This window comes from Pyrus communis, chromosome 1 (assembly GCF_963583255.1).
Source record: "Pyrus communis chromosome 1, drPyrComm1.1, whole genome shotgun sequence".
Taxonomy (NCBI): domain Eukaryota; kingdom Viridiplantae; phylum Streptophyta; class Magnoliopsida; order Rosales; family Rosaceae; genus Pyrus; species Pyrus communis.
This window is the reverse complement of record NC_084803.1, coordinates 17,306,781-17,318,614: the sequence shown is the minus strand read 5'-3', so window position 1 is coordinate 17,318,614 and position 11,834 is coordinate 17,306,781. Positions and strand designations below refer to the sequence as shown.

Here is an 11,834-nt window from a genome sequence, read left to right as displayed (position 1 = left end):
TTTTCTGGTCGCTTGGGCCTTCCGTTTTTTTTTTTCTCTTTCTATTTTTGCATGTCAGGGAAGAGACCAAACGAAGATCTGTTTTTTGGTCAACTAAAATAAAAAACCTTTATTAAACAAACAACACAAACTTACAAATCCCTGGCCCACAGATAAAATATACAAACCAAAAACGACTAGCCCAAAAAGCAGAAAAAGCCCAACCAAAGGTTGAGCCCAAACCAGAAAAAAACCGAGAACAACCTACAACTTTGCTACAGTTGTTTCCACACCAAAAAATCTCGTCTAGCCCGATTCCATGCTTCCGACAAAGCATCCCCACCCCAATCGCCTCCATCAGCCAAGAACATCTCTTCAATCGTAACCACAAGCAGGAAAAAAACCAGCCATGAAGCCTATGGAGATCCACATGCAACGCTACCAAAGGCACAGAGAGAGAAGGTGATGGTGTAGATGACAGCCAAATCAGTGAAAACACCGAAATTTGACACACCAACTCGATAAATAGAAACAAATTGAGATGAAAAGTGGCTACAAATCAAATTGAAAATGACTCGGAAAAAGGGATGCCAAAGGATTGTAGAGAATAGACTAAACATGATTGATAGAAAAAAGGGAAAACACAGTAGAAAAAGCACAAAGGAAAAAGCATAACGAAAAGAGAAGAAACTGCCACAATCCTTCTCTGTAGAAACACTTGTGATGATGGAAATGCTTTTCTGTAGAAACACTTGTGATGATGATTCTAAATTTGACGTTGCAAATGGTGTTGGAATGCAGTAAAAAAAGCAATGGATAGCAATTTGCCATATAAATTTGGCTTTTTAGCCAAAATAATTTGAGATTGTTCTATGTCAATCGGTCATTTTGTGAACAATCTCCATTAAATTGAAGAAATCATCATTTCAAAGGAAAGTGTTAATTTGACAAAAATATCCTCAATTTAATGAAGATTTTTCATAAAAAGATCAAAATGAGTGACGGTGAATAATCTCAAGAATCACCTCTATTGATTTTAAATCGCATGAGTCACTGTGATGAGTCATGGTAGTTTCAGGAATCATTTTGGATAAATTTTTTTATAATTTGAACAGAAAATTAGGTGAAGCTCTGTATGTATGTCAATAATTTCTTGTCACCTCATAATCATTTACTTCTATTAAAATGAGACGAGAATGGTTTTGTAATTTGAAGGATTTAAAGACACAGATATACAATTGTTCAAGTGGACATGTTAGACTATAGCAATGCGAATTTTCTGACTAGTAAGAATACAATTATTTGTTATTCAATTTAGCTTAACTATGCACCTAAAATAGAAAGTTAACAAATCAAATCCATCTAATCTTGCCCACATGACACCTACAAGCAAGGAGAACCTCTGGCAAATTCACATCCATTCCCATCCTCTCACCATCTCCACTCTCTCCACTTAGTTCCCTCTTTTCCCTCATCAGGTTTGAGGAAGGAGAGCAAGGCGTTTTAATTAAGCCCTTTGACTCTAAGTCTCTTTCTTTTTTTTTTCCTTTTCCCTTCTCTCTTTTATGAGATCGTAATACACATGAGGAAGCTTTGTCCAAATATTGATAAAGAAGATGGCCTCGAGACGGTTCTTGAGGTCCCCATACCAGAAGAGATGTTCACGAGTATGGGAAGCAATGTGCATTTGCGATGGCAGAACATGTTAACGTGGATGAAGGCTCAAACTTCCGACAAATGGTCTGCGCCGGTCATCGCTGGACGCTTAAACGAGCTGCGGTTCTTGCTTTACCTTGTTGGCTCTCCTCTCATCCCTCTTCAAGTTCAATTGGGACATTCCGTCCATCGTCCAGTTAGAGATTCTTCCATCGTAAGAATCATCGATCCTTTTCATAGTCATTAATTTCTTATACTTTGTTACGGATTTCTATTGTTGTTGCTGAAAATGCATGGTTATAAGGCATCCACCACCTTTACTTATTACATTAATATTATTGACAAAATCTCTAACTAATACGAGTTGAGACAATTCGTTCGAATGAATACCTAAAGAGAATATACGTATTGTAAATAAATAAAGAAAGAATCAACATTCAAATACATCGTGCAATAGTTCCAACACAATAATAAGAATCTGAAGATCACTTCCTATGCTTGAAATAATCACAATAATTCTACTCAATATGTTACAGCAAGCTTCAACAGCCAAATACATCGTGCAACAGTACACAGCAGCAACCGGAGGGCAACCAGCACTGAACTCGGTGACCAGCATGTGTGTGACCGGCGAGGTAAAGATCAGTGCATCGGATTTTCACCAAGGGGACGTGAGCGTTGAGGTGAAAAGGAGCTCAGCCGAGAGGGGTGGTTTCGTGCTGTGGCAAAAGGATCCGGACTTGTGGTGCTTAGAACTTGTTGTGTCCGGCTGCAAGGTTATCTGTGGAAGCAATGGCAAGCTTTCATGGAGGCATTCCTCTAACCAACAAACAGCCGTCTCTCAAGGCCCACCTAGACCTTTGCGCCGTTTTCTACAGGTACATATACATATATTCTTCAACATATTCTGATTTCTTGTAGGAACGAGAACAAAACTATTTGCACCACATTTACGGAAATTCGTCTCAAACAGACATGCCACTCGCGTACGTGAATCCGCCACAGAATCTCAATTAAAGTGCATAAAACTAATCTTGAACCCGTACCTCAAAATTTGTATTATATAAGCAAATGGAATTAGCCTAGTGACGTGGTATAAGCAGGCTAGCTAGGTTTAGGATTCAAATTTCTATAATGTAACAAAACAAAATCTATACTAAATAGATCCACATATCTGATAGAATTAATTTGTCAATACAAGTGGGATCCCATTGACAGACGCAGTGGTGAGTAAATGTGTGAAGATTTTCTTCTTAAATATTTGTTTTTGCTACATTTCTTAAAAACTGTTCAGTAGGGTAACTAATTTCATGGCATTGAGAACTGATTCGACGTGAACATATGCAGGGTTTAGACCCAAGGGCCACGGCCAATCTATTCGCAGATGCAATGTGCATCGGTGAGAAGATCATCCACGACGACGATTGCTTCATCCTCAAGCTAGAAACAAGTCCAGCAATTCGTGAGGCACAGAGTGGTCCAAACTATGAGATAATTCACCACACAATATGGGGATATTTTAGCCAGCGATCGGGTCTACTGGTGAAATTTGAGGACTCAAGGCTACTTAGCATGAAAAACAAAGGGGACGACACGGATGTGTTTTGGGAGACGAGCACCGAGTCGGTCATACAAGATTACAAGTACGTCGACGGCATCAACATTGCTCATAGTGGGAGGACTAGGGTTAAGGTGTTCAGATATGGTGAGCAATCTGCAAACCACAAGAGGGAGATGGAGGAAACGTGGAAGATTGATGAGGTGGATTTTAATATATGGGGTTTGACAATGGAGAGCTTTATGCCCCCTGCTGAAATGAAGCAAGGATAGTTGATTTGATATGAGAAATTTTGTTTCTGTTTTTAATTTACAAAGAGATAGCTGAAAGAAAAATTAAAAAATGTGTAAATACTAGTGAGCGTGGAAGTGATACACGTATGGCAAGTGATGAAAAGATTTTGTAAAAACAATTTTTTTTAAGCTGCATAATTGAATTGAAATTTTGTTTGTACGTTAATTGGCTTTGCATATAAAAGGGTGTGGTTATAATTTCCCGTAGTATTGAATGGTTCAAATTTATAACCGTAAAATATCTATTTTGCAATAGTGTTCTTTTTCTTCTGTTTTTATGAACAAATGATATTATCTACATTGAAGGAAAAATGTCGACTTAGCTAGACAATGGGTTAGCAATAATGCAGTTTAAATTCGCTTGAGAATCAAACATAAGGTCTCTCACTTACAAGTGAAGAGGAATGCTATTAGACCATAGTAATAAGTAACACTTGTAGTAGCTTTAAATCTCAATGTTTAAAAGCTCGTTTGGAAGTGCTTTTAAAATAGCTCAAAGTTTTTTTTTTTTTTTTTTTTTTTTTTTTTTTTTTTTTTTGAAAATGTTTTTGGAATCAATATCTAGTAAAATACAAGTAAAACCTAGAAAAACACTTGAAGTGCTTTTAGAATAAAAAAAAATAATAAAAAAAAATAATAAAAAAAAATAATAAAAAAAAAAAAAAAGCATTTTCTTCAAAAACCAGCCCTAAATCTGATTGTTCATTTTGTGAGCATTTGGTTGCATTGTAAAAAGATTGATACAGTGAGCATTTTGTGTAATTTTCTCTATTTTTAATGAAAATTTTATTTTCCGACCAAAGAAATAAAAAAGAAAAGTGGTTGGTCTCATAAATTCCGCTAGCTTATTCTTTAAAGCCTGTATAAAACTCCCAAAGTTACATACTATTTAGAAGCTTCTTAAATTTTAGCGCCTCAAAATTCAGAGAGTTTAGCTATTCAACCATTAACGCTTTCACTACCAGCCATGCAAGTGGTGGAAGAAGATCTTCATTGTAGGCCCGTTATTAACTGTGCTGGGAGAAATTTTGGGCCCCGACAACCTTACAATACTCCTGATATGTCATGCTAATCTTGACTTATTCTTTGATTTCACTTTTCTCACGCACCAACTACAATTCGGGTGCCATGTCAAAGACCATCTCTTGTGCTAGAGGCCTTCTTCAAAGTTTATAAATTGAATCATGATCATAGAGAAGCAATCACGTCACCATGAGTTAGCTAGATACGGAATTAGCGAGGAATGGGACACTATTTCGTACGAGTTTCCCAACTTGATTTGTGACTTGTTTTTTTGAGGATAAAAATTAGTTTGTAATTATAGTATGGGGCGCTCTTTTCTTTGAATTGAGTTGAAATCACTTTCAAAATTTTATCGATGTCTGAATAAAATGCAAGTCCATCGTTTGTTGTATTTATCCATTGTCACAGTACTATAAAATAAAATAAAAACTATTCAACTAATATCACATGAAATACGAGTTCCTGTTCACCAAATTTTAGAGGGCTGCTTTGTATCTAGCGTTTGAGGGGGCAGCTTTGTATCTAGAGTTTGAGGATGTGAATTTACACAATATCTACCATCAACATAGATGGTTGATCTGTTGCATAAACTCGAATTTTTATCAAGTTAGTCATAAGTTTTATTTTTGTCTCATCCATTAAGGTTACTCTGAAAAAAAAAAAAAAAAAAAAAAAAAAAAAAAAAAAAAAAAAAAAAAAACTTATTTTTAGTTATGACACATATATTATCCACCAAATCTCACTTTATTTTTTTATATTTATATTGACTCACTTAACCATGTGCACTCTTCATTTGTGTTTCACTTTACCTCCTATACTCTATATTGTCTTACTTTAACATCTGCATTTTTCCTTAATGTCCCATTTACATTATTCCGTCAAATAAGTTTAAAGAGTTGTTAATTGTACTAATGTGGCATAGAAAATTTAGTCTTTTCAAATACGTTGGTTGTCTAGAATGTTAGGTGGGTTAAACTCAAACTAGGTCTTAATTATTCAGATTAAGAGATAATATAAGAGAATGTTCAATTTCAAGATTCGTGAATTAAATTAATGTTTTTGGACCTTTTTACAAAGATTCGAAGAGTTCTATCATGAGAATCTCTACTCCTATCGCTATCCTCTTTCTTATTTTATTTTATTTTAATCTGGAGAAATCAAACCTATTTCAATTTACCCCACATCCTTACACTCCAGGATCTTACCAACATAGTTGAAAAGACTAAATTGTACATGCCATTGTTAGCACAATTGATGGCTAATTTTAACTTATTTGACGAAATCGGGTAAATAAGAAATTGAGGAAGAGTGCAAGTAAGACCATACATAATGTAGGGGTAAAGTGGACATGAAGAAAACTGTAGGTCGTAAAGTAAGTCAATATGTAGTGTAGAAGCTAAAATGAGATTTGGTAAAGAGCATGTACAACAACAACAACAAAGCCTTATCCAGTAAGTGGGGTCAACTGTATGAATCCTACAACGCTATTGTGCTCGATTATGCGCCAAGTCTTTTGTAAGATCTAAATACTCCATGTCTTGTCTTAATGTCTATTTCCAAGTCTTCCTAGGTTTTCCTTTAACCTTATTGCCCTAAGCCTCTATCTCATAATCACATTTCCTAACCAGAATAGTTGTAGGTCTTCTGCTCACATGTTTAAACCACATTTTCGACCTTCAAAATAGTACACGCCGGAAAACAGACTACAAAAGCCCAATAAAATTCAAAGGCCAAAGAAGAATAGGAAGACCAAGACCCAGTAGAATCAAAATGAGGCATGTCCAAGTGCTATAACCAACCACTCACCAGCCTCATCCGACGAACGACATTAAGTACTTTATCACCGCCAAAGATACGTGGGGGTGACCGACAACTTAATGGCACAAAACTTTAGGAGCAGGCCTACTCAGACACCAGTCAAGCCACATGTCAACCACCAAACAAAAGCAGGAGTCCAGGATGGTACGTAAAGGCAGTCAGGTCATTGCTCAGGAATGGCATCGTTGATTTATCAAGGCCAAGCAGGTTGCTCGTCACACATTGAGCTAGAAGGATGTGCATTTTCGACCGAGTGAATGTCACTTCATCGGCGAATATCGACCAATAGTGGAAAATGTTATTAGCAAGCAAGCCTATTTCAATGGCTCATTAAATGACAGAAAAGTAAAGGTAGGTGAGCCCAAGGTTTTTTGGGTTCACTAAGGGCGTATATAAAGGGGTGTGAAACTCTTGTAATGGGGTCGGACAATTGAAAGAAGAGATTTATTGTCTTTACCCTAGCACTACTTGTAATCTTTGAAATCAATATATTATAAGCAATAAAATGGACGTAGCCTATTTTTAAGGGTGAGTTCATTATAACTTCGATTCCACACCCACCAATGACTAATTATTTTAGTTTTTTAACCTACAAGTTTTGAGCGTGACACACGTTAATTAACTGATTTTCTCTCATCTTATCTTCAATGAGCCATTCATAATTTCTCCAAGATATCCTCGTGTTTAATCCTGTCTTTTGTTGTATACCTAAATATCCAATAAAGCCTTTTCATTTCCGCGATATTTATTTTGGGAAGTATTATTGACACTCCAAAAATCTCATTCTACAATCCTCACAAGTGTATTTTTCTTTCCAACTATAGAAAGTTTGGAGTGTAGAATGAGATTTTTGAAGTGCCAATAACAATTCCCTTTATTTTTTACATGTATTAATGTATGACCATTCAATATTCTGTGCTATAAAGCATTCTATAAAAAATTTAGGGTAAAGTACAAAAAACTACCTCAACTATTGGTCTCACGACATTTTCATACCTCATCTTTTAAAATTGACAATATCATACCTCATCTTACGAAATTGTGCCAATGTTATACCTTCCGTTAGCCTGCCGTTAATTTGTCAGTTAAATGCTGACGTGGCTTGATCCAGACCCCAATTTCTATTAAAAAATTTAAAAAATATTAAAAAAACTGAAAAAAAATATCATTTAATATTTTTAAATATTAAAATAATAAAGAAAGGTTAAAAAAAAATAAAATAAAATAAAAAACCTTTCGTCCCTTCCACCCCCCCTCCCCCCATCTCTCTCTCCCCATCTTCATCTTCTTCCCTCCTTAATCTTCAACAAAAAAAAAAAAAAATTTGAAAACCCATCAACCCCCAACCCCCCCCAAAGAAGAAGAAGAAGAAGAAGAAGAAGAAGAAGAAGAAGGAGAATGAGGAAGAAGAAGAAGAAGAAGAAGAAGAAAAAAATAAAAAATAAAACCCCAACCCAATTCATTCCCCCCCCCCCACCAAAAAAAAAATCCAACCCCCTGCAACCTAGAAAGAACAAGAAGGAGGATGAAGAAAAAGAAAAAAAAAAACAAAAACAAAAACAAATCTCGTTCGCTAGGCCGATTCCGTAGGTGGAGAACATGGGCACGGAGAAAAAGAGGGGAATGAGTGTGGATTTAAGGAGGGGGGTGTGTAGAGGAGGGAAGATGGTGTGTGCGAGGTTGGGTGTCGAGGGTGGGTGCAAGGGAAGACAATTCGTTTTTTTTTCTTTTCTTTTCTTTTCTTTTTTCTGGGTTGCAGCAGATAGGGGGAAGAAGAGGAAAGAAGATGAAGATGGGGGAGAAGAGGGAGGGTGCAGGGAGGGGGGAAGGGACAAAGTTTTGTGTATTAAGTTTTGTTTGTTTGTTTGTTTGTTTTTTTTTTTTTTCTTTTCCCCGGGTTGCAACAAATAGAGGGAAGAAGAGGAAAGAAGATGAAGATGGGGGAGAAGAGAGAGGGCAGGGGGAAGGGACAAAGTTTTTTTTATTTTTTATTTTTTTCTGGGTTGCAGCAGGTAGGAATAAGAAGATGAAGATGGGGGAGGAGAGAGAGGGTGCCCGGGGGGGGGGGGGAGGGACAAAGTTTTGTTTTGTTTTGTGTTTTTTTTTCTTTTTTTCTGGGTTGAAGCAGGTGGTAGGAAGAAGATGAATGGAGATGAGGATGAGGGAGAAGAGAGAGGGCGCACAGAGGGGAAGTTTTGTTTGGTTTTTTTTTTTTTTTTAACTTTTCTTTATCATTTTAATATTTAAATAATATTAAATGATTTTTATTAGTTTTTAATAATATTTTATTATTTTTTTAATAGAAAGTGGATCCTGAATCAAGCCACATCAGCATTTAACTGAGAAATTAACAGAAAAACTGATAGAGGTATGACATTGACACAAATTCGTAAGATAAGATATGATATTATCATTTTAAAAAAATGAAGTATGAAAATGTCGTGAGACTAATAATTAAAGTCGTTTTTTACATTTTACCCAAAAATTTATTTGATAGTTATTGACAACAACGATATCACAACACACGTGTTATAATTGAAAATAAGTCGAATAAAAATTTTAAAAATAAAGTGGCTATAACTTTCCATCGAATATATTCTTATATTCCTGAATCAAATCCGTTACTTTTGAGGCAAACGAAACGCCTTCGTGGTCCTCCCTGGTTGGCCACTGTATGGTGCAGCACCACGTTGAGAAATTTTAAGGTGTGATGGAAATACGAATGATATACTAAGTGTTTTTATATAATTGATGAAATTTTTTATTTTTTAAGTTATTAACTTTTTAACACACATATTATACCATTTATATAATTATACATGATATACTACACCGTGTGATGATTACATTAAAAAAATCTCTCCACGCCGACATGTGTCCCCAAGAAAACCGCCATAAGTTACCCCATTTGGAAAAAAAATGTGGGGATCACGGCCATCCCAGAGTTTCAGCATAAGGAGGAGGTAACCAACAGCTGCCACGTGGGGCAACCTCATGCTCCCAATGCCACGTACTCGAATTTCGCGGTGTATTACTGGCCACGTAACGTTACGTGGTGATCTTGCTCATCCGTGCAGTGGCTCACTGGGGTCAACCAGTCAATGAGTCACGACCTACCAAATGAAAATGCAGAGTTTTTATAAACACTTCCCTTCACAATACTTCGTTTTCTTCATCAGATATCAATCGTTACGCTTCTGTTTCTGTCTCCCAGCTCCCAGAAAGCAAAAGAAAATTTCTGTTTCTTTCACTAAATCTTTCTGTTTCTCTCTCTATGTCTTTCGGTCTTGTCTCTCTCACTATTAAGAAAATGGAGGCTGCACCAATTCGGATTGATAGGAAACCATCCATAGAAACCGAGCCAAAAACGTTGGGAATGGACCAAATTGAATTTGCAAGGGTACTTATGTTAATTCTTTTCTGGGTTTTTGAGACATGCGTATATGCTCCTCCTTGGCAAGAATAGTTCTTTCCTGATGGCAAAAACGGGACGATTTACTATTTACCGTATAAGACTCTTGTATTAAGCAGAAGGAAGAGAGTAAAGTACACGAGGTTTTATATGGCGAATACAAGATCATTTCTTTATCCCTTTTTGCTACAGTATATGGAATGAAAATTGGAATTATGAGTTTGAATTTTTTTTTTTTTTTTTTTAAATTATCTTACTTTTTATGGGTTTGTAATTTATAAGTGCGGTGATATCGTGCAGGAGGCAGCTAAGTATGTGGTGAATACAAAGAATATAGAAGAAGCAATGCGCATTTTCACAGAGGTTTGTTGTGGTTGAAAAAACCCTTTCAATAATTTTTTGAATAAATATTTTATAACAATATTAGAGACCAAGATTTAAATTAACTAAATTATTATTAATTATGCAGGGTTTGGAGCCAGTAGTTAGTTCGATCCAGCAAAGTGGTGATGAAATGATGATGGCTTCAGTTGGGGAGCCTGAGTACTCGGAATATTATTACAGAAGACCACGAGGACCCAGGGAGATTGTCTCAGCACCTTTTTAGCTGGTGATTAAATACTTTTGTCATTTAATTACTGCTGGTGTTTTGAATGAAAAATATTGTAAAAGATATGGATTGCTTGTTTTTGTTTTTCCTTCAGTCGGTTTTTTTGTAACTTGTTCTTCTTACGATGCCGAGAAAGTTTTGAATTGATTGAGATTTTCCTGAGTATAGCAAACTCGGACTTTTTCTTCTTCAGATTGTTTTTCTTTTCTTTTTAAAAAGGACCAATCGTTGACATCGCCATTGCAGTTCATTTTTTCGGAGGTCAAGAAAGCTCACAGGGCATTTCAACCTCATCCTGATCATTATCTTGTGATTTACAACGTCAAGAATAGAACCGAGGACGTGCTATGTGAAACAAGAGTCTAGAATTCATCTTCAACTACTGACCACCGTGGTAGTTTCTTGTAGACTGTTTGTTTATTCTTTTCCGTCTCGTGCATAACAGTGAATAGACTTTTCAATGTTCTAAGAACATGGTTCACACGAAATATAATAATATAATTGATTAAAAACTTAAAAAAATAATATAACCAATTATGTCATGATATTTAGTGTTTTGTGTTGTATTCTCGGGCACCCTAAAAAAGTTCACATGATAGTAATCCCTAACTAATTAATACTGATTCTAATCTAACAACTAGTGACAGTGACCCCACTAATACTCATTCTAATCTAACAACTAGTGACAGTGACCCCACTAATACTGATTCTAATCTAACAACCAATACACTTAGTAGGGATGAGATATTCTATGAAAGGTTTATTCTCTTTCATAAATTCAATCATTCAACTGAAGTATTTACTGCGATCAGGTTTAACATGATGACTATCATAGTAGGTGCATGTGGAATGTCCTCTTTTATTTTGGATTTTAGGGATTTGATTTGCGTATCTTAACTTAGAGCTTCACAGTTTTTTTTATCTCTTTTTCCAATTCGAGTTGAAAGAAGGATCGTCGTGATATCATGTTAATGTTTCAAAGACTTTGAAAATTTACTACTAATTATATCGATATTGTCATTAATTTATTTATTTTGAACTTCAAAATTTAGTTCGGGTGTTTTAACTAAGGATGTAGATTTTTAGTTCATTGTCACATTTCGGCTGAATCGAACCCAGAGGATCAATTGCTTTAACACTATGTCAAGGGTTTAGATACTCTAGTGGCCAACTAATTAATATAAATATTTTTCTTAGCTTAGCCACCTATGAAATTAGACGCATGTAGATATTTTATACGATTAGTAATGGAACCTCAATGTGAATTTTTGTGATGTCAAACGTTTATGGGCTTCATTTTTGATTTTCTGTTTCGGGTGTTGTTGTGATTTAGGCCTCATCTCTTTTGCAATAGGCCTCATCTCTTTTGCAATTTTTTTAACAAACGATATTATCTACATTAAAGGGAGGAGAGGGAATGGACTTAGCCTCACATTAGTAGCCAATTAATGTGGTTTAAATTTGTCATTGGCGAGAATCGAACCT

At 35.7% G+C, this 11,834-nt stretch overlaps 1 protein-coding gene across 1 annotated transcript; it reads left to right on the top strand.

Moving 5' to 3' along the window:
• The first annotated feature begins 1,557 nt into the window (after window positions 1–1,557).
• LOC137729697 (uncharacterized) lies at window positions 1,558–3,664 on the top strand. The gene is made up of 3 exons (XM_068468708.1): window positions 1,558–1,849; window positions 2,172–2,513; window positions 2,983–3,664. The coding sequence occupies exons 1-3, from the start codon at window positions 1,562–1,564 to the stop codon at window positions 3,463–3,465; spliced, it is 1,113 nt and encodes a 370-aa protein (XP_068324809.1). The 5' UTR covers window positions 1,558–1,561; the 3' UTR covers window positions 3,466–3,664.
• The last annotated feature ends 8,170 nt before the right edge of the window (window positions 3,665–11,834 follow it).

Bases quoted from the DNA above. Each gene is read 5' to 3' on its own strand.
- LOC137729697 (XM_068468708.1), top strand. From the start codon at position 1,562: ATGAGGAAGCTTTGTCCAAATATTGATAAAGAAGATGGCCTCGAGACG. The intron at 1,850-2,171 runs GTAAGAATCATC...AATATGTTACAG, and splicing joins CAGTTAGAGATTCTTCCATC to CAAGCTTCAACAGCCAAATA. The intron at 2,514-2,982 runs GTACATATACAT...GAACATATGCAG, and splicing joins CTTTGCGCCGTTTTCTACAG to GGTTTAGACCCAAGGGCCAC.